This window comes from Aphis gossypii, chromosome 1 (assembly GCF_020184175.1).
Source record: "Aphis gossypii isolate Hap1 chromosome 1, ASM2018417v2, whole genome shotgun sequence".
In the NCBI taxonomy this organism is placed as follows: Eukaryota; Metazoa; Arthropoda; class Insecta; order Hemiptera; family Aphididae; genus Aphis; species Aphis gossypii.
In genome coordinates this window covers 59,368,505-59,393,967 of record NC_065530.1, presented here as the reverse complement: position 1 = coordinate 59,393,967, position 25,463 = coordinate 59,368,505, and the positions used below count along the sequence as shown (strand labels likewise).

Genomic DNA, 25,463 nt, shown 5'->3' with positions numbered 1-25,463 from the left:
CCTACTATTCCATTTTTTTACTAGAAATGGTTCATAATTCTCCTTTATGAGCAAGGATTTCGTCAAATCGCTATCGATCGAAATCATTAGTGTGGTTTGTCACGAAATCGTTTGTTAAGATGAAACGTTATTCTGTTCGAATTTCTGTTACAAGTTTTTCATAAATTCATTCAAGTCTATACGAACGCCGCCGTCAATATGCAGTGTTAATAAATTAATAACAATAATAATGGTGCGATGATACTAATAAAAGTAAAAAATAGGACCGCACACGATAATTGCGTTTTTGAGAAGAGCAAAATATTCATGAATTTAGTACAACGAAATAAAATCGATTACACTACAACACTTACTACCTATACACACACACACGTGTTTATGCATGTCAGTGATAATGGTTCATTATAGTCGCGAAACTTATAGTTCGGCCACCTGTTTGGTCGATGGTATTCATATTTTGTTAGTAGAAACTAATACTAACTCGTTGATATTTTTGTAATATAGTAAATTATTAATACTGTTTCTAAGTATTTTTCTGAAATATTAAAGTTTTTTAATCAATAATTTATTAAACTAAATTATTGAAACTAAAACTTATGTCAAATCAAGTTATCTTAATACATTTGTGTACTTGCGTTATGTAACTATAGAATTTTAAAACGTTGAAAGGTAAAAATATTGATACATTAAGTTTAGTATCTTTATACTCATTATAATACAATATTATAAAAACAAAGTATCATCGACTAGCCACTAGCGTTATCGTTTAATCCAATAATTTACATTATAGCTACTTATTAAAAAGTGTAAACATTGTGTAATTTGCTATAATTTTAAAACCATGAATTATTTTCATTCATTAAAATCAAAAATTGTTAATATTTTTTTAATGTATTGATAAGTAACTCTATAAAATGTGCATTCAAAATTAATCAAAACATTTTTTAACTGTTTTTGGCATTGCTTTGTTTTTCGTAAATCATTCTAGGTATACTCCAAAAAGTGAGACCAAACACATACACCAGTCGATTATATAAAATATTACCTAAAAAAAAAAAAAACAACTGCACCACGTTTTGAATATTATAGGGTTATTCTCTTTTCAACGAATTACCTATAACGTAATAATATAACGTTGACAAGGTTTTGGCAAGAGAATAGAGCATATCGCCCGACAAACCATAACCCTCTGCCACTACCGGCCCATTGCCGCCACTACTACCGTCACCACCCCGCTACCACTACCACTATCCCGTTACCACTCCCCACCAACACCATCACCACCTCGACCACAACCACTATCGTCATATTATCATCATCAAATCATCGTCCCACGCTCGTCGACCTCGGCGACGACCTATACTCACCAGCACGGCGACCGCCTGGGCGAAGCTGACGGTGTGGCACAGGTCGCTGCCGAACGGCCAGTACTGGAGCAGCAGCGTGGCGACGAACGAGAACGGAATGCAGAACAGCGTCATGAGCAGGTCGCCGACGGCCATGTTCATGATGAACAAATTGGTGACCGAGTGCATCTGCGCGGAGAACACGACCACGTAGCATACCAGACCGTTGCCGACCAGCGATACCACGAACACGATCGTGTACGTCAGGTAGACGAGCGTTTGGAACGCGGCCGACCCGTCGGCGCCACAGTACAGCTCTTCCACGGCGTCGGTGCCGTTCCACTGCGCGGCCACAGCGGCGGTGGCGTTCCACGTTGTGGCCGACGGTTCGTCGTCGCTCTCAGACATGACGCCGCCGCCGTCGCCGACGTAGAACTCGCCGGGGGACACCTGCAACAAAACGGAGACGTCGCGTTTATTATAAATATCCGTCGACGTGATGTATAATATTATTAGTGGAACTAACTCGAAGGAATACCTTGGACCCTTCCTTACATTATATATTTTCTGTAAATAGAATATTTTCGATAACTCGAATTTTTTTTTCGCCTCCAACCGATTCGAGAATTATCGAAATTCCACTCTACATACGAGATAAGCACTGGTTTTTTTTTGTAGAGGCAAAATGGGAATCGGTATAGGGGAAAAATAGATGTACCGTTTGTGGCAATTGTTAACTCTCTCGATTTCGATGAAAACCTCGAGTTCACCTGATGGATATAAATATATAATATATTTATATACGTATGTATTATTTGAACTCTCCCGAGTCTGCAATAACTCTATTTGTATACGTTTATTGTAGTAATTGAAACTTTACAGTTTTATGTATTTTATAATAGTACGAATTTACAAATTTAAAAAATAAAGTCGAGTATATTATAAATTGAGCTGCGCCTCAGTAGATTACGACTTTAAACTTATAACTTTGTGATCAGTTTTGAATAGATAGTATAGTACAATAGGTACTTTACATTGAAAACATAATGTTGACTCGGTAGAGTTCACTATGTAAATAGTTTTAAAATTGAGAGAGTTTACTTCCATCCATAATGAGAAGGGTATTGTGATTCACACGAAAAAATTTGCATACTCCGACGTTAAAACGGTTAAAATTAAAAAATATAAATACACTATAAGTGATATTTTTTCCGTAAAATAAAATTAAAAAAAAAATGCACCGATAAAAATCGGGTAAATATAAAATCAATAACCTAACCAATTTATATAATGATATAAAACAATAGTTAAATATTGTTTGTTATTTAAGTTTACATCAAAAGAAAATATTCTTGAATAACTTACAGTTTATACTTTAACAGACTCAAATATTATAATACAAAATATCTGTTTTTCCCATACGAAACATTTGTACTATTACAACAAAGAGAGGAAACATAAACGTCGATACCGAATTGTATATGTGCAATTGTATAAGAAACTTAATATTTTATATTATTGCAAATTATAATATACATTAATATGTATAGCAAATATATAGGACCGTACCGTTTGTATTCCCGGGAAAACCGATTTTGTTATATCGATGATAATCGGCTACATTTTATGTTATTTCGGGTTTGTGAAATAGTTTCAAAAAGATGTTTACGTATTATCAAAACCAAACTTTTCTTGTTAATGGATTAAAAAAAATAATAATAGTTTTATCTACTTTTAAAATTAATTAAATTTAATATTTCTAATAACTTTAAAATGTTGGCTCAGATCCTTGGAGGTAGATAATAGTTATAGATACTTAAATAAAACACTTATTTTTCTTATACAACACTGTTATAAAACAGTTATTTTGAAATTTTCACAGCATATGCCGTAAATATCTCAAGTAGATAATTATCAGAGAATTCAATTACTATTCATATATTATGTTCGGTTCAAATAATAATCCAGTATAAAATTATAGTATACAAATTTATAAAAAATTTGGCCAGTTACTCTTATTAAATTGAATATTCAAAACTTATTATGACAATTGACATGTGTTTATGGCTCGTGAAATAATTTTAATGCAAATTATGTAAGCAATGAAGACATTCAGAATATTATATAATTTAATATTCTATGTTTGAAAAAATATAAAATAATATGAGTTACTCACGTAGGTATTAGCATTCATTTTAAATACTAAATTATAATAGTTATTTTAATTGATGGCACTTTTGGATTTGGGCATTTAATTTTAGAATACACCCGCCTTTAGTTCTATAATGATATTTATAATTGTGTCTTATATTTTTGTTTGAAAATCGGTTTATTTGGTTAGACGGATATTAGCTATTAGGTACAAATAATGCTCTAGTTTGTGTCTAAATAATTTTAAATGTTTCATTTTTCTATAATTTTTGTTAGATAAATATTTACTAATGGCGTAAGTAAAGGTGAGGAGGCTGCAAGTATTTCAGGAAAATTTAAAAATGCTTTTAGTGTTCTCATGTGAACGAAAATCATTATGAAGAAATTTCATTACTTAGGGTGTAAAATATAAATCACTAGGGATAGACGAGATTTCATGAAAAAAATAATCACGTCAGTAGATACAAAATTTATGATCGTATGTGTTGATTGACAATTCTCACTTGTGATGATGATACGAGCGATACCGGAAAATGACGAAAATATTTCGAATAATAAGTTAAACTAATACCTATATATTTTCTTGTTTTAGTAAAAACGAAAATTTATATTGTTTCGATTTTGTCGAATAATTTTCTTTAACATTTTATTTATGTCACTGCTTGGATAAACTCTCGGACTAGACAACCGAAATGAATTCGTGAGTATACTTAACATCAGCGGCGTCTATAGGCAGTGATGTACGTCAGACTGCTATATCTTATGGCTAATACCTAGTATTTGGCTAAACGGATAATCCTGGTTCTTATAGTTGTATAAGGTGTCAAACCATTGAGTTTTAGAGTACAACTACGCGTACTTGGACTCATTCCAGGACTAAAGAGAACTGAAATGACAGCGTGCTCGTGGGACTGCAACGGCGTCACTGCGTCTATAATATACTTCTCTTTAGGCAGTTATCATACCGTCGGATTGCCCCAGCGGTGGCGCCAGTATACGATTATTAAAAAAACACATTTATCACGTGACAAAAAATACTTGTCTTCTTGTTCCAAGTCATTGCACACGCGTTGCTAGCTCGGACATTATTTACGTGTACTATGATCATCCCTTCAGTTCGTCTTCCCAACTCCAAATTCATGACATCGTACGTCACATCTAACAGGGTGTATACTGATACTCTGATGCAGTGATTATTTTTATCGAATATTAATAGCCACTTTTTGGGTGTCTCAAGTATAGGTATCTACTTTACTTTTTTAACTTGACCAAGCTAAAATAATTATGATAACGCATTTTAAATGTACTTATAGTTATTTCATATTGATTCGAATATATTTTTATTTTTTTCATTAAATCTATTTGATTTCTGTAATCGTAATAATAATAGGTAATACTATATTATGTATATTTTCTTTATATGAACTAAATGTTACTAGTAGGCAGTTCACCTAATATGTACAGTTACCACGATAATATCCAATGGGGATAATAATAAATCAATTTAGAACTAAAATGTCCCTGGTGACTTGACAAAAACGCCGTACGTCCGAGTTGGATTAGGTATAAAAATGTCGAAAAGGTTCGGACAAGCGTATACTAATAATTAATATATTCGGATATTACCGGATCTGAACATTACCGTTCGGTTTAAATCTATTGATTATATGCAATCAATAATATTACAAGAATTGTTTTAACATTCAATTAAAGTTTTCATTGCAAAAGTATTTATTGTAGATATATTTTTAAATGAAAACAGACCTAAGGGTATAGTAAAAAATATCAAAAATACAAAATAAATTATACTTCTAAGGTTTTAAATAATACTGTAAAAATACTTTTTTTTAACCGTAATATTTCTCTATAATAGTTCCTAATACACTATTTAAGCACTTGTATTATATAATATGTATAGGTATTTATGATAATTGGGTATATTATTTTAAGATATTTTGAGTTTGAAAAAAATATTTTGTATTATTAAAAATAAACTTTCTTTGGGAACGAATAAAAAAAAAACAGTAATAATAGTTTTATCTAATTTGAAATTTAACATTTCTAATGAATGACTTAAAAACATCGATCTAATTTCTTAGAGGTGGATAAATAGATATTAAAGTTAAAAATAGCTTTTTTCTTATAATAAAACATTGTTATAAGATATTGTAAAAAAATTCGCTGAATGTGAAGTGAATCAAGCAAACTTTCACCGAGAATTTCATTAATGTATAATAATGCGAATAATTTAATGATAAATTCTAAAGCTAAAATTATATATATTTGGCCAGTAATTAATGTTAAATTAAAAATTAAAATATATGAGTATATAGTATACGATATGAACATGTAGATTGTAAATTAGTATATACCTAATGTTATTTAGTTATTCTATGATTGTAAATATTTAAATTAATTTGAATTAATTTTATAACTACATAATACATATGTTACTCAATTTTAAAAAACTTAATAATTGATTTGTTTATCAATCGATAGACTTTACATTTTGAGAGGAACGATGCATTTATTACATTGGTGTGCATGGTTTATTTTGTATTTGTTATCACTTTTTGGGGCAATAAAAAAGCTTAGATTTTAAACTTTATGGGTGATTGGTTTCTAATAGAAAATTAAATCTAATTGGTATTTTAGGGAGTCAAAAGTAAAAAATCTTAGTACTTTCTTTAATAATTGGGGGAAAAAAAAATAAGGAAAACGGGAGTTTTTATGCTAAACCAGTTTTTGACAAAATTAATTTCTTTATTTTGTTATAATTCAAAAATGAATACCTAGCTATAAAAACTAAATTATTATAAATTTTTATATAAAGTATAATAACCAAAATATTTTTATTCTTTATAGACATAAAGAAAATATTGGTTTTCTTAGTTTTTATTTTTTGTAAGAGACAATAACATTTTTTTTCTAATTAGAAAAACCCGAGAGTGTAATACAAGATTATATTTAAGTTTTTATAATAGATAGGTACAAATAGGTATTTAATATAAAGGCACATTTTTGTTGATGTTTATTTAAAGTTTAATTTTTGATGAAATTATTTATTTAAACGATGATGTTTATTATTTTGTTATAATTTAAATCATTATTTTTGTAGGTGCTTACTGCTTATGTATATTATATATTTTACTGTAGGTACACATTGAAATTTTAAAAATTATAGATTTATTTTAAGATATTACTTATTCATACCATGAACTTAATGTTTTAAGTTACCATTCGTACTCATTCGTCATCTAATATACAGCTAAGTGGTAACCCTACTAGCCCATATTTTTATTGGTTATTATTTCTTTATTGCGATTAAATAGAATATGAAAAATATGAATATAAATAAATTGTGTACATACCAAAAAGAATATACATTCGACAATTTGCCACTAATCATGTTCATTCTTCTTTTTTGTTTATTAACAATTTTATTGTCATTGTAATTTGTATTCATTTAATACATTTTTAAGTACTGTCATAGTTATTAAATAACTTTCAAAAAATAAATATTTAATAATTTTTCAAACAACTTGTTAGATAAAAATAATATATTTTAATAACCATATTATTATTGACAGATTATTTATACTAGCTCTAAAATGTATTATGTATGTATTATATATATATATTAAGAATACTAAGAGCTATTTGGGTTTTAAGATAGAAATGATACTTAATACTTGCCGTTGGGCTTGGTCGTAAATTAGTAATACAATTTCACGAATAGTAATCATGTTGAGAAAGTTTACATTTTCTTGGCAAGATGTGATACTACGCAAATCCAACATTCTAGTCAGTTTAATCATTTTAATGAATGTCCACAGCGTACAATATTCAAGAAAGTCTGTTTACTAATATGAGCTGTTAGCTGTTGTGTTAAGATGTAGGTTGTTAGACCTCCCTTTTTAACTAATTGAGTGTTGGTATTAGTTCTAAACCGCATATGCTGAATAACAATTTTAACTTTAATTACAGAAACTAAACACTGAACATAAAAATGCAATACTTGGTATAACTATTATTGTGAATTTGTGATTACATTCTATTGGTGGATAATTGTTTTTATCAAATGAAGATCAAATTATTTTAACTACAATAATGTTCTACTCAACTTAAAATTATTTAATTGGTTATAGGTATCAAAATTTAAATAAGAAAAATTATGATAAAAATATATCAATATAATATGATATGAAATGTAAACATTACTCTTTTGACAAACTAATAAATATATATAAATATTATTAAGCAATTATATTAATATATTATATAAGTGTTAACTGTATATGTATGTATATATATATACTAGCTGTCACTCGTATACTCCGTTTCCGTGAATAGTTGTTTGCAAATTGTGGGGCTGTTTCTTTGTCTTATAGTTATTTAGATCATAAAATGCTATAAAGTGTACATACCTTATATCTACGCAAAATAATAATAATTTAAGGTATTTATAAATTCTCATAAATATATTTATAGATAGAGCTCGGAGATTTGTATATTTTTTTCCTTTTCACTTTTTTATATTTTTGTTAATAATCTTCACGAATCATACTAATTGGAATTCACTGCTAAATTTTTATTTTGCATATATTTTAACAATTTTTTCTCACATTAATATCATTATTCTTACACCCGGGAAGTATAGTATTTAATGATTTTATAGCGTCGTTAAATGAATAACAATAATAATGAATATTAAACAATAACATTGGGCATGGATTTTTGTGGGTTTTCTCATCATACAGCCAATCAGCGCGCTACTGACTTTTATGCTACTTTTCTATTGGTTATTATTATTATTGAATGTGTTTAACCTATCTTAACTACCCGAGTCTCAAGATTAAGTACGTCAGTCGTAGTTAGAACGCAGTGATGTATACGTTAAACTCCGCAAAACTGTTCAAAGCACCGAGCGGTTGTCACATCTCATATACGTTGACATAACAATAATTGATTTATCGTCGATTCTATATACACATTCTGAGGTGAGTCGTGGGTGATTGCTTAATCATACGCTTTAAACAGTTTAAACAATTATTTTAATATACTATAATAGGTATGACAGGTATGTATATAATACATATACGTCGAAATTCAAATTTTACAGAAGAGACAAAAAATTTTTTTGTGTAACTTATTATGTTCCCTTTTTGAAATAAATGAAATAAAGGAATAAATACTGTTACTATAATAGGAACATTTAGATGTGTTTAGTTGTCACACTAAATAGTGTGTTTAGATAAAATAACATACTTCATTAGTTAACTAAAAAGATAAATGTGATGGGAGTATTTTAAATTGTAGGTGAGTAAGTACTGTGTGATTGTGTAAAATAAAACTCTTAAATTCAACATTTCATGTAGGTAATAAATAAGGTAGGTGACAAGAAAATATAATAAATAAATATAAACTCATTATAGATGCATCTTCTGTTATTATACTTAATCCCAATTTTTGTAAAATATTGAATAATGTATTTTACTTTACAATATCAAAGGCCTTCTATAAATTTATAAAAGCAATAAATGTATCTTTGATCCTTCTTATTTGCTTTTTTATTTGTACTCTTAGCGTAAAAATTGTTTCCCTATAGTTCCTATGTTCTTCCTAAATTCAAATCGATTGTTAGCCAAATTTTCCTTTTTTATTTTATCTATCTTTTTTTTTAATTATTTTGGTGATGATTTTGAATGTAAGTGTGAGGGTTAGTGTTTTGTACTTTTTTGTGATTTTTGTGTTCCTTTTTTTTTAAATCAGTACTACAATACCTTTTTAAAATTATTAATAGTTTTCCCTTTAGATATATTTCAATACATATTTTGTACAATACTTTCTTAATATCTACTTCTGCGTAGTTTAATAATTCGGCCGGGATTTTATCACACTATACGCTTTGTTGAAGAATGTAAATTCCTTTGCTTTTTTACTCTGTTCATCTAACTACTCTTTTTTTTTTTTTTAGCTATTTTTATCTTCCTTTGTGTATCATTTCACATGCGTTTGTATTGTTGTTCTTGAATGCTGTTTTGATTTTTATACTTTCTTCTTTCATTGATTACTTCAACTATTTCGTCTGTTATCCGTGGGTTTCTGACTTGTTTCTGTTAGGTTCCTATTGCTTTCTCTGTCTAGCTCTTTAGAATATTTTTAATATGATCCCATTTATTTTTCATTGTATAACTGTTATTGGTTTTTCTGTTATCGATTTATTCATATCTTTGAGAAAAATGGTGCTGGACTTAATGTGTAGAAATAATATATTCTAAATGATGTACTATGATAAAAAAAAAAAAATAAAAAAATAAGCATTCATAGGAAAAGTCAACTAAAATAGTAAATACTACTAGTAATACTTAACTAAGCAGTCAGTTTAATTTAATTTTGAACATAAAACATTTTTTTAGTTGTTGATTAAAAGTAAATTGCTTGTACTTCTTATATTTTAGTATAGTGTATTTAAAAATGTATTTGTTAACTAGGTATAATGTACAAATGGGAACATTGAAATATTAGTTTAATATTGATATAAAGTATAAATGGTTAAATTGAGTTTAAATTTTAAATTTCTTAATAATTTATTTAACGCATTACTCGTTGTTTATATTTTGAGCGTTGTGTTTTTTAATTTTAATTTTTGCACGCAATTTGTTTTAGGATTAACTGTATACAATACAGCTATCAGACATTTGACAAATACAAACGAGATATTTAATGTGACTATTATAATACAAAAAGGGTACTTTCCGTCTATTATAAATAAAACAGTTTAGTGCTGCTAAATAAATGCATAAATTGTTTATGTTTATAATAAATTGTTTAACGTCACAAGATATTATCGTATATGTGTGCCTTTGAAATAAATAATAATGATAAAAGTAAATATCCTTCCAAGGAGAATATTTTTAAATTATTTTTCAACAAACAAATAAAATGTTATATAAAAACTGAATTTTGTGTGCAATGTAAAAGATTTAATACATATATTTTTTAAAACCAATAATTTATTTTTATTCATTGAATGTAATAGCGTATGGAGGCTTAGGTTGATATGGTAGGTGTGTAGAATCACAAATGAATACCTATATAACTACAATGAAATTGTTATTCATTATTTAGTTTACTTTACCCAAGCACAATATTTGATGGGTGATAACAAATATTTATACAGTTATCCTTATATTAGATATAATATGCTTAATTGGTACAAATTGTTTTTAGTTCATATTTTATAGAATGAAGTAGATGAAGTAGTATTATGTGTCTTACTTTGTTTGAAAAATGTGTTGTTATGTATCTTACATACAACATTTATTAAAATATAATTTGTTTTTTTTTTAAGTATCTATGTATTGCTTTTTTGCTAGAAAGTATACAATTTTAGTTTATATGTTTTTAGTTAGGTTATACGTTGTTTGATTCTATTATCAAACGAATAAAGTGTTTTTCCTTACAAAATTATATAATTGCTTATAAACGCTTATATAAATAGTTATATATAGCGTAGAAATCCCTTGTCTACAATAATAAATATAAAAAGGAAAATGATATAAAAGTCGATTCGTTAAGAATATTCTTCACTTTCGTGTTTTCCTATACCTAATTATGATTTTATTTAAATTTTAAACATCCATACTTAAAGATTAAATTTTTAAATTGTACACTATTAAAAAGTATTTGTTGATAATACAATTTTCTTTTTATATTGTTAAAAAATTACTTTTTTGAAACTATTCATGTATCTAAATAAATATTTGAATAAGTAATTTGAGATATTAGTAATATATTTTAAAAATAATATTATAGACTTAAAAAAAGTTATAAAAAATTATCAAACAAATATAATACTTATTGGGTTTAATTGTATAATTTTTACCGGTGCATACTACTTTCTTCTTAGATTTTATGTGATAAGTAAGTAGCGCCTGGATCAAAAAGATAATTATGGAAAATGCATGATTCATATTGAAAAAAATAATGAATTTTGTAAATATGTTAATATGTTAATATTTAGTTATTTATTTTTTTACTTATGTTATAAAAAATATATATTAAGATATTAATTCAAGAAATATTAAAAACATAAAAAAAATATTTATATATATTGAGTATTTATATATGTAGGACTTTATAATGGTTTGAATTTAAAAGAAATGTTCTTCTTATACAATTGAATGGTAATATTATAATATGTATATAATATATATATTTAAATTTTAAATTTGTTTTTCTAATTAATTATATTTTTAGTTATTTTCATTTTACTTTTTTTTTTTATGGTGTTAATGCTATTGATTAAGATATTATTAGAATAAAAAGCATTACATTTTGAGTGAAAAACTTCTCAAGCATTTGTAGTTCTTTGTAAGCTACACTCGAACATTCATATTATTCATGAAGAAAGAATTTAGAATTTACGAAAATATAGAGTCATATATTATTATATGGCCATTACATTTTTCAAAATCAGATGGAGTAATGGCTATCATAAGTATAATAGCCGCATGACATTTTGGGTAATGGTTATTTTTACGAAATTTCATAGGTACACAAGTTATATAAATAGTATATTAAATATATTATTTGCTGTTAACATGTATGTATATATTATGATTACATCGTATGATATATACATGCTACATATACATGTATTTATATACAAACATACCATATGTTAAATAATAGTATTAATCAAATAGACAATATTGGCTAGTTGATAGCAATTTTGAGTGCAACTGTTCATAGCGCTACGTGTGCATTTATATTTTAGATGAATTATGATGGAAAGAAGAGTTGATATGGTCAATTTTTTGACCGTCTAATATATCTTTTTATTTCGATTTCTGTCCACGTGAAACACATTTGGATGGTTAAAACCAGTGTTTCTCAACCTATTGGGTAGCAATTTTTTTAATAGGTCACAACTATATTATTGTAAGATTTAATTATTTAAATATTAAATTAAATAATTATACTAGAAACTATTTAGTATAGTATAACTATAATAATTGTTTCATAGATCATCTGGCCCAAGAGGGACTAATAGTGATGCACCATATCAAAAAGGATGGGAAACACTGGTCTTAAGCTATGTCTAAATGTTTACCAGTGGAGCGTATAATTTTATCTCAGAGAGAACCTACTTAAATATAAATATATATACACACATGAATTGAGTGGCGAGAGACACCTGTTGGGTAATCCACGACGCTGTCCCTTGCTCGTCCTTGTGGAGTTATAAAAACCAATTATACGAGATTATACACTTCAAATATTTACAATGGCGATTATACCCTACCTACACCGATATCGTTTTGTTACGTTTTTACGTTATTTGCACGACGTTGTCTATTTCTTCAGAAACATATTTTAAATTAATTTATGTAATAATAAAAAAAAAAAATAATAATAGTAATAAAAATTATTTTAAAAATAAGACTATAGATCTAAATATATTTAAGTATATTGATAATTAGAGTCATATGAAAAAGCAATTATGTGTACGGTTTTATACGTATATTATAATATAACTGATTCATCTAGCATACCCACCACCATTTTCTTCTATTACCGAATTTATTAACATTTTGGTCTTTGAAATTTTCAAGCATGCATAATTAAGTCGATATTTTTAATACTTAGATTTTTTTTATGCAACATAAAGAGCTTACTATGGTGATATAAATTTCTATTTTCCGAATGAGAAACTATATGTCGTGCTGTTTGTTTTTAAGTATAAATTGTTAAGGAGATATTTTTTTTTTTTTGAATGTTGACGAGTATGAATTGAAATTCCGAGTTCTTGAGTTATTCAACCATAAGAATTAAAAATAATAATTTATGATAAAAGGTTAAGTATAGATATGGGGGCTATGATAATTTTAAAATAATAGTGCATAATTAATATTAGTTTGTTACAATTTATTTTATCTATAACCGTAGGTTTACGGTTCGTTATAATATCAGTAAGGCATATTCGAGTGTGCCTGAAGTATAATAATATGTTGGTAAGCACTGGAAAATCTCCAAGCAAACAGACCTTAAGATAAATTCACTGTGAATAAATAATAGAATTATGCAGCATTAAGCTTTGTTTAACGGCTTGACCGGTCTTGATTTATCCAACCAGCGGCAGATATATAGTATCCAATATTTATCGTTATAATTTTCATATTAACATGTTTTCTTGCACCTTTCTAATAAATATCAGTAGCACCGTATCGATTTCCTGTCCGGTGAATGGTGGCTATTTCGGTCAAGCGGTGTATTTATTTCAATAATTTTGTTTTAGGTAGTTGTTTCACCCATATGCATAGGTGCTAACTGTAATGATGATTAGTCCCATGTAATTTAGAATTAGCTCTAAGAATCTCGTGCCGTGAATTGAGATCAACACATTCAATATTGCCATAAATATAATAATATATTTAGATTTTCAGTTTGAACTGGAAAATAATTTAATATTATATATGTGTATTTTAGATTCCGATCGGAACTGTGATTGTATTGGCATTATAATGATGTGTATTTTTTTCATACACTTTTTGTAGTATAAAAAAAAACTTCAATCATCAAAATTGAGGGAAGTATCTGGTATGCAGGTAGTTTGTACTTTAAGGATGGTGAAATCATCTTAAGAGAATTTACTGAAAAAGGGAGAAATTGTTTTAAAATTTGTTGCCTAAGAAATTTATTATATTCTTATATTGATTATTTGATCACCAATTTATAGTTTAAAATGAATAATTTCACACAAATATATAACAATTAATGTAAATTTATAAATATTTTGATTAAACTTATTAAAATGATAACTAATTTAACGGATGTGCAAGACAACAGTTCAATGTTTGATTGGTGGCTTTCTCCAAATTTACTCGTACATCTAGAATTAAGCGGTAAAAAATATTTTTTTCGCAGTGTAGGTATCTTTGATATATCTCGAAACGGTTAGAAAAAAAATCATATTCCATGAATATATCGCGCGTGTGCTAAGATTAGGTATGAAAACGGTTTGGTTGGATTGATGACAAGCACGATCTCCGACGTAACGGGACGGCTGAAAAATTAGAGCCATGGGGGTGACAAAACCTTGTCCCTATTCTCGGTCATATTTTAACCAGAAATATTGCCCTAAGCACGAAGTTATTATCTTAATAAAGGATTAATGTTCGCGTTAAAAACGTTCTTGCGGGTCAGTGCGTACGGGTTTATTCGCCAGCGTATTCTGGCGGATAAGACCTCTTTCGGGCCCTTCCATTATTCATTGATTCGTTTACATATTATTCGTCCAAGTGAATACGGAAATTGATTGCGTCAGTGTCAGTGTTTTATGTACAATGAAAATACAATTTTAACACGGACATTGCGAATTATTTTGTTTGAAAGACAAATGTTCGATAAGTCTATTTATTATTGGACGTAGCTTACTACCATTATTTGAAGACTGTGTTACGCATGTATACCGCAAGCGTTCTCTAACTCAGTAGTATGGGAACGAATCAGTTGATGTTAGTCACTAAAAAAAATATTTTATAATATTATTACAATAGCAATACTGCCATTATTATTACTTAAATTCGGTGTTTTATTATTTTACTTGAAAATTATTCTAAAGACGATTGTTTAGAACAATTTTATTTATTGGCCACACTTATTATATAAGGTACTAAATATAATATATATATTTGAAATTTAAAAAACACGATACGTTCAAATAATTTATATAATATTATCTAGATTACTTGGGACAGATTATATGATTTGTTTATTTATCTCATTCATTGATTTATTTTTTTCTAATAGCTTCGCTAAAATAATGAATCTAATAAAATAACATTTAACTACTATAATAAAAAAAGGTATTTCTTCTATAAGAGTTATTGGTTTCATAGTAATTCGTTTTATTTGTTGTTTATATAATATTATCCCATCACTTTTTGTAGAAAAAGTACTTCAAAAGTTTCATAATATTATAACCACTGTGGTATAAATTGGAACTGGACACAGATGTTACTATAATTTTTATAATATTTTCTAATAGTTTTACCGAGAATCGTGAACAACTTTAACCTTCCGAGAAATACGCAGCAGAAAACCTGGTTTTCGATTCTTGTCGCCGAACAAAACTTTTTATATTCTTATTTGTTATATGTCATACAACTTTTTAATAGTCCTAGAGTTTTAAAATTTTCACTAATTGTGTTTCTGTTTTTATAGACGTGATATTATGTTTAACCAAAACGTGAACCGTTTAAACTTTCAATTTCAGTGATAATGTTTTTACTTTCAGAATTATTTTTTTTTCTGGCAATATATATAAATATAATATGAAGGAGGTAAGTTATATTATAGTTTTCTTTTATTACGTTCGTAGTTTGGGATATTATCTTAAAATCATATTAATATATTATACCTATTTGTTTTTCATTTTTATTTTCATTAAAATATTAAGTAAATTATATAAATATAAATTATAGTATAAGCTATAATTAATAATTATATTATAAATACATATAAACGTCAGTTTTTTGTATACATTTTTTAATTATAATTTTAAAAAGCCTTTGCTGTGTGTTGGTTTAGAAATAACTTTATCAAAAAATTTTAAACATGACATATTATTAAGTACATATTTTATGTACTAGTTTATTAGTATAGTATAGGTACCTACTATCTATATTTGTGAAGAAATAATTGTTTTATAACACACAGGTATAATAATCCCGTAAATGGTAGAAAGATGAACAACATTAAAAAAGCATTAAAAATGAGCTTTATATAATTTTTTTTTAATGGTGTTATAAATAACTCAACACATAAAAGCTTATTGTGTGAATAGTATTTTCATTATTTTAATATTAAGTTATTGAATAATACATTTTTGGTAAAAATGTAATTCATTGGTAATTTTCCTAAAAAACATTGAAGTATTTATTTAATAAATAAAATCCTGGTATATTATGTAGTAATTTTTTCCTGTTTAAAACCACAAAATAATAAAGATTTACTATTAAAATAACAATATTTATATTAGAATACAATTTTTAAAACGTTGAAATATTAAACCGACCATCTAAAAAAATAGTAACAAATGTATTTAGATATATATGAAATTATCGTTTTATCATAATAATTATGAGCTAAATTATTTAGCTATGTCTGGCATAAATCAATTTAATATCATTATCGAATATAGAATAGCATAGTTTTTGTATCTAATTAATTTTTTTTCTTTTACTAAAAAGTGACATTAAATTAAAACTTATTACGTTAAATTTATTAACTTGATTACTAAAAATACGTTTATAACCAAAGATTTTTACGTTTTATAAAACCTACTTATTAGTTTTGTTTAATTTACTATGTAGTTTTATCTCCATAGTTCATTAATATTTAATTTGATTACGATTTAAAATGTTTTATTATTTGGTTCATTCAAACTACAACAATCATTCATTTTATTTTCATTACATTAAATAAATGTATTAATTGTACAATGATTTGTGTTTTTTCCCTTCTGTCACCATCTTTTTGAATAATAAAATGTTTCGGTTTTTAAAATTGGTGGTGGTTTCTGATAGCAAATTGAATCTATAGTTAGTAAATGCAAGTGTCAAAAATTAAAATTCTTAGAATTATCCAATAAAACTATAAGTATATTAGTACCTTATTATATTTATAAAAACAACTAAAAATAAACTGAACTTCTTTCATGCTAAATTTTAAAACTTCTATAACTATCATGTACAATTTTTTTTACAATCGAGTTATTTATATTATATTAGTTTTAATAAAAAAAAGTTTTTTGGAATAAAAATGTCTTATAATATTAAGTTTTATTCACTATAAACTTGATCAGTTATAAAAGTTATAATAAAAGGTTATTTTTAAAAAAAAGTACTTTTAAATATGTTTTGTTCGTATTTATATGATAGAATACTTAACTAAATTAGAAATAGGTACCACTATGTTTGATGTTAAAAAAAATAAAAAAATAAATTGTTTAAATACAACTTACTATTTACTTTTAGTTACTATATCTAGTTATATCTACTACACAATTTTTTAAAATTTGAAATAAATGTTTCTATTTCTTAAAATTATATTTAATTTTTATAAATATTATTATTTTTTTTCTTTGACTAATCGATATTAAATTATATCTTTTGAAATCCGTTTGAGAGCTGGAATTTTTCCCTGGTATATGTAATATTAAGTCGTTTCTTTGTTAAAACATTTTACATTAAATAAATTTAAAATTATTTGTTGATAACGTTTTTAAAAATTGTGTTAAAGTAACATATAGCTACTTAATTAATATAAATAGAACGAGAAATTTTTTATATGTTATATTTTTAGTTAAAACTATGGAATTTTTTTATAAATTTTTAAGTTTATTAACGTTAAAAATACGACAAAACCTAATATTTGAAACAAGTATATTTATTAATCACGGAATTAAATTTTTATAGTAAAATTATGACTAAAATATAAACATTATAATCTTTAAATTCTATACTTCTATACTAAGTATTATAAATATATTTTCAAATAACGGTTGTATATACCATACTATAATTAGTACAGGTAAAGGCATGTATTGTAACACATTAAAAATGCTTTATTTTAAATTAAATACAATGATAAAAGTACAATAAATAAATCTGAGGTAGGTACATCTAAATTAAAATGATTTACAAAAAAAAAAAAAAAAAATAATAATGATAAATATTATTTTTTAAAAGTATTATCATAATTATTTATGAGTTTATTAAAAATTGGAATTATACAATTTCATTATATATTCTTATAAAGATCGGTTAAAACAATAAATTTAAATTTAAGATATTAAAGTAAATATTTCTTTTAATATCTGTTATGAAATTAAATTATTAATTTTAAACATCTATAACATATTTATTAATTCTTAAATTAGTTTTTACTTTCTACTAAATTTCTTTTTAAAATGGATTCTAATGAGAAAAAAAATGTAATAAAATAGTTATTCTTACAATGCTATTAGGGTTTACTCGAATAAAATGTTCAAGAAAATTTTACTGATTTAAACATTAGCTTTTAATGTTTATAATTTACATTTATGATCTCCAGGGAGTGTATTTACGCAAATGTGGTTAGGTGACATGATTATTATTAAACACTGTGCTCGAGTAATATGAACAATGTATAAATATGTATGACATAATTCATAGAAAATACTAAATCTGTGGTGAAGAGTTAATCATACAACCTTAGGAGTATAACGGTATTATTTAAATATTTTAACATCGATGTTACTTATACGACTTACCTATGTATATTATACAAGTATTTCTGAGATATAATAAATTATTTTGAAAATTGTTTAAGTAAAATTATTCGCTTATAATATGAGCGGATCAATTAAATTGTAAGAAGATATTGAAGATAGAATACATAACATAGGTATACTATCTATTTAATTATTGATACATATACACCAAAGTTCTTAAAAAAAAAATCAGACTTAAAATATATTTTTATAAAAAATAGGAATAAAATACAAAAAAATAAAATTTTTAAATAAATTGGTATTAATATATTTCAATTAACATTGAGTTTAAATTATTTATTTGAAAATTCAACTGTTCAACCTTGATAAAGTTCGAAAAAATATTATTGTTATTCTAGTTTAACAATAAATTATTGTACAATTGTATTTAAAATACTAATATAATATTTAGGTAAACAGGTAACTATGTTTGAAGTTGATTAGATTAAAATTTAAAAAAAGATAAAAACCATAAATCGTACAACTCTGTTTAATAATGCAAGATTATCTGGTTAGGCTGAATGACGTAAGGTTCAATTAAATATATACCATTTTTTAGTAGATTTGTTTAAAAATAAAATAATTTTATGTATCATTTTTGATAAAAATGGTTTAATAGAGAAATTAATATTTTGTAAATTTAAAAGGTCAAAAAAATTAATGATATTTTATGTTCAATAATTTTTTACTGTCTTTGTCTTTTAATTATTGTTTGAAAGAGTATTCTGTTATTCGAGATTCTACCTTTATAATTTAATCGTACTCCGCTATTTGGTATTGAAATATCGCATTTGGCGAATCTTATATCATGTGAGCTGCATATATTACGTTATTTTTTACCATTTTGCACTGATTTTTTATTGGGTCATGAGCGTAACATTGTATATTTGTCAATTTTATATTCGTGTTCAATGTCCATTGCATAAAAAAAGATCATCTTTTATATTATGCTTGCTATTATCTATATTCTCTACATTTTTTCTCATACCGTACACCATATTAAACTTATAGTAGCTATATGTTAATTTATCATGTTTTTGAAAAAGTACACGTTTTGTTCATATATACTCATACTTACATTATAGATATAGTAAAAATAATAGACTAACAACAAACCCTGAAAACCAATAACAATGAAATGATATTTTATGTATAGGCGCATTGTACACTCATCCAATGATAATTTATTTTTAATAACGCAGTTGACACGACAAAAACAACAATCTGAGAAATTTACGATTTTGAGTTTTTGGTACACTTGGATTCAGAAGATTAAACTATATGTTACGATAATATATCTTTTTTGATCTCTATATTGTAGGATTATCGAAACATAAATAAAAAATAATGCCTTCTGTGTGCTACACACAATTAATTGCTTACGATAAATATCTATGTGATTAAAATTAGTTTGGAGGTATTGAGGTACAATAGTTTAATATCGTGTTAAAAAAAATTATATCGGAAATTTTAATTTACTACTTGAAAAATCTCCCATGTGACAATTAAAAACCTACGTAAATATGATAAAGACCTTCACTAATATTGATAAGCGCTTTAAATACTTCAATAATTACTATTTAGGATGTATTTTATACAACTAGGTATAAGTTAAAAACATTTTTATTTTTTTTTATCGATTATTGGCAATTTGTTTTTTTTTAAATATATTATTTGTGTTTCTGAAAATTTGGTTATTAGCACATAATATATGAAGATTTTTTTGTGTCAATGACGACAGAGTGATCGTTCTGATTTTTCTTATTTTAAGCAATAGTCTGTTCTTATTACTATTACTAAATTTATAAAGCATAATTTAAAACGTGGTCCATATAAATACAGAATAAAAGTTATTTTTGATGTATTTCTTTTTTAACTTTTGACTTTTCGAACAATCAATTCGAATTTACCCGCAGCCATCTCTAAATCATGTAGTCATATTTTTTCCAACAATAATATTTATTTATTATATCTACGGTATTGGTAGCTACAAAGACAAGTTCTATGAAAACATTTTTGAAAATTAAATTTATATTTTTATGTTAATCTCATAGTCACATCTGCAAGTGACGTGTTTCAGACCTCAGTAATTTAATTGCAATAGGTACTGCAATAAACCGAGTTATGTATGTATACGTACAAAATATAATAATAATAATACATACATAACAAAAAAATGTGTTGTAAAAATTAAACACATTTTTCAATAGAAATGTGTATAGTTGATCATAATATTGTGTAAAAATCATACCTATTTTATATTTGTATAACATTAGAAGTTAAATTATTTAAGATATTTTTATACATAGATACAACATTTTCAAGTGTTAAACATTATTCATCAAGGCTTATATTGGACTCGAGGTTATATTAACGTAAGTGTTGAGCAATTCGTAGTATTATAATTTTTTATTTCAGCATTAATTCGTATATAGTGAATATAAATATTAAAAAAATTTATATCTAAATATGAGAACTATTATTTTGTAGAGCATACAATTTTTACGGGCAATTATTTATTTATTCTCAACGTAAAAGTTGTTCCATCTAGAAATGGATGTTTGGCAGGTGCATCATTACTTTTTGCTGAAAATATAGTGTGAGTGTTACGATTTATGCTACTTAATTTTCAAGTGGTGAGGTAATGGAATTGCTATATAGGTAGTCCCATTACCTATTTAATGACATTGACGCATAATTTGTGGTAGTTAATTCCACTGGAATATTATTGAATAATTTCAAATGATTATCTTATGAGCTGAGCAATATAATATAAAATGAGTTGCGAATAAACCTAGCAGAAAATATTATTTTCGATTTACATACATGAATCCTTAACATTTGAAGACCACGAGATATTTTAACTTATTGATACGGCAGTGGTTTTAGAGGTTCATAAACTATTTATTTTATAAACAGAATTCGACATTTTAAATTTATACACGAAGAACGTACAAACGGATATAACACAACTAACAACTATAAAAAGCTTAATCGTGTGAAAAAAAATTACACTTAACAGTTAAATTAAAATTTGTGACGGTGAATTGTAATGAGTTTTAGTATGGCCGTATGGGATGTGGACTATTGCATTTATTCTTCATTGAATTGGCTTAGTTTTAATTAAAGACACAGGTTTACATTAAAAGTTTAATCCACATAATTACGTTTGGAATATTTGTGAAAAAAAGGCAGTATAAGAAGCAATGCGTTTTCTTCGGATTTTAGTCTGGATGCATAACTCATAATAATAATGATAATAATATTTCAATGGATTATATAGATGTATAGATGAATATCTATAAAGTATAAAAGTTCTACAAACAGGATGTAATAACTGACTATTATATATTTTACAATAAAATAAGGTTGAATTTACATAATGCCTATAGGGGTTATATATTTTTCTCTGTATACTAAAATACTCGATTCGATTGAATATCTTTATTTTTTTCACAACGCCCATACAATTTATCTGTAATTCAAAGTTGTATAATTTATTATTATAGTATACGTATAACACTTTATGGTGTAAATATAGTGGTATACTAATAATTGTATCAATTACGTTTATCGTAAAAAGTATTGTTGCCTTTATTGTACATACAATTTGTTGACAGGGAAAATTTATTATTTTGCAGGTATGTGAATTGTGGCTGACGTTACAATGTTAAAAAAAATACATCTATCGTTACGCTCGGAATCTAATACTGAATTTTAATGTCGATTCGTTAAAAAAAAGTATAAAATTATTTGTGCGGATATAAGATATAATATGAGGCTTATATATATAAATATATTGTTTAGAATATAGACTTAAACGACGCGACATCTGTACATTGATACTTAACAATTTATAATATTCATATTTCATAATATAATATCGAATAAGTATTTGAGACCATATTTATTAGGTAGTTAGTTATAAACGTTATGTACCTATTACTTATAGTGTTGTATAAGATACTCAAATATAAGAACTTATTTGGACACTAGTATAGTGTTGTGTTTAACCCCATTTTTTAAAAACAATGTTATTATTGTTATTTAGAAGATTGATGATTTTTTAAATTTCTGCTTAAAAAAAATTCCATAAATTGAGTAGGTATCTGTATTTTCATGATGTTAAAAATTTTAGAACTACTGCATTTAAAAAAAAAAAATTATCATCATGATGTATTGAAATATATTAGTAGTATTATATTATAGTGTCATATTTTAAGTGTTAAACTATAAAAAGAAAACCAATAAGTTTTAATAAAAAATAATATCATACACTTTTATGTGTAGTTATAACTTACACAATCGTAAAATTATTAAAGAATGGTTCGATGCTACCTAAATGTTTTAATAAGGGAGTATTGAATTTTATTTATTAAATAAAATAATATAAAAAATAACATAAATTATATAAAAATAAAATAATAATTAATATAGAGTAACATGTTTCTATTTTTATACAATAAACTGCTAAGATGTCTAATAAAAATAGATCTATAAGATTTATCATAACATGCAGATAAGCTTCTTATTATTTTTAATTTAATCTGACGTATACAAACAAAGCTATTTGCGGTTAATCCTATTTTATTTTCTATCTTTGAAGTTCCTCAATTATTCAACATGTGAAACTCTATTGCTCCATAATGAAAATTTTACTGTTTTAAATTGTTTTATTAGCGACGATGAAAATAAATACTTATTATAAACTGTCTTCAAAATTAAAACAAATGAGATATTTTTTATGATTAAAAATCAATAAATTAATTTATTATTTTTGAATTACGAATATAAGATGATTTAAAAATATATATATATAGTGTATACACTAACGTATATTACATTTATTTGATCTTAAAATACTTGAATTTTGTAATTTTAAAAATAATAATAAGAATATATTTTAGCGTAGTTATTAAAATTGTAAATAGCAATTACAATACATTTCTAAGATTCCTGGTAAATTAATCAACATGTTAGTTTTATTATCAGTTAAATTAAATTAAGTAAGTCATAATAAAATAATGGCTTTTATAACGACTCTTCGGAAAATTCTAACAGTTTTTGAATATTTAATTATTAAATATTATAATTAAAAATATGTCACTATAATATTATTGTAACTATATGTATACAATTAAAATATAAAATAATTAAAAGTAGAATCAATAGACAAGAGTATTATTAGCAATTTTTGTAAAATTGTTAAAAATAATTTAAAATTCTAGTCAAGTGAATTATTTTAAAATATTATATTTTAAGGAATATTTGAGTTCTACTTGTCAAAGAAACAATTATGGCTCTTTATTATAAATTGTATGTTATGTTCAACTCTTTCACGTTTATCGTAAAAATATTAATTCTACAATTTATTTTGCAAAAAATGATTGCATCTAAAGATATATTATATTATACATTTGAAATTATTTTAAATCTTTATTAAATTAAATTAATTTTACGATTTTATTTTTATACTTTACCTATAAAATTGTTATACATTTTTTTTTAAAAAAACTAAGCAAAAATTAATTTATAATTTTTTGAATCACGATGATCATTAATATATTATAAAAATACATCATAAATATAATCTGGCTTTTATTTAAATTTCACAAACAGCATTAAAAAGACATAATATATATTGTGTATACTTTTGTAATAAAATTACAGCTGAAACGAACGATTTAGATGCTTTTAGAATTGTATAAAAACCAAATTCGGCGAATGAGATGGAGTTATAGGAAAAGTATATTTAAAGAAATCAGACTATAATAATAGTATGTTTGTTCGAAGTTGATTTTATAGTACAATGGAATAGTAAAATTTTCCTAGAATGAACTTCGACGGAGTCAGTCGATCGTTTCACAAAAACGGTTTTACGGGAAGGAACATACTAGTATTAAGTAAAGAAACTATATAGAAGTAACTACTAAAATTGTCCAATGAAACAGGTGAAGCGTGAGGTATAGAAGCATTTAATTTATTAGATGAATGGAACATTTTCGATTAAGTGATGATAATGTGTTTGGAACGTGTGTGTACTTAACAGTTAACAGCTTCTAAGTCTTCCACCATGCCACCACGTTGAAATTGTTCTGATATTACTATATACTGGGCAATTCTTTTAACGTACCTATGACACTCATTATTTCCAAAACTATTATCGTTTCGGAACATTTTTTGTGCACAATTTTTACAGTAATTACATAACAAAATTTTATCTTTAATATATTATATTCGTCTTATATGTGTATTTTAAAAATTTTTACATTGTTTTGTAGTATATATTATTTATGTAATAAAAAATATTTTTAAAAATGTAAGCCATACTTTTTTTATAGAGCGTCTTACGTTTAAAGAATCGCTTTATATTGGTTTTATTTTTTTAAAATTATATTGTATTAATAGTTTATTTAAAAACTAAACAAAAGCTATTTTAAAAGTTAATTTCTAAAACAATTAACACTTTGCCAGATAAGCAAATGTAACATAATTACATTATTGTTCCTAATACCTTACAAAATTAACGAATCTGTAGTCTGTAAAATGGGGTGAAGATTATTAGCACGAATATAGTTTATCTAAGGAACATATTTTGTTCATGAATGGTAATATGTTAAAAATGTTTTGTGTACGAAAGATCG

General features: G+C 25.3%; 1 protein-coding gene across 3 annotated transcripts in view; it reads right to left on the bottom strand.

Annotated features, from left to right (window-relative positions):
• LOC114128571 (RYamide receptor) overlaps positions 1 to 25,463 on the bottom strand; it is a 100,538-nt gene that overhangs the window by 20,433 nt on the left and 54,642 nt on the right. For all 3 annotated transcript variants that reach the window (XM_027993113.2, XM_027993114.2, XM_050204762.1), the window contains one exon: positions 1,368 to 1,796. In XM_027993113.2, the coding sequence (XP_027848914.2) occupies positions 1,368 to 1,796 (429 nt within the window). The remainder of the gene's footprint in view (positions 1 to 1,367; positions 1,797 to 25,463) is intronic.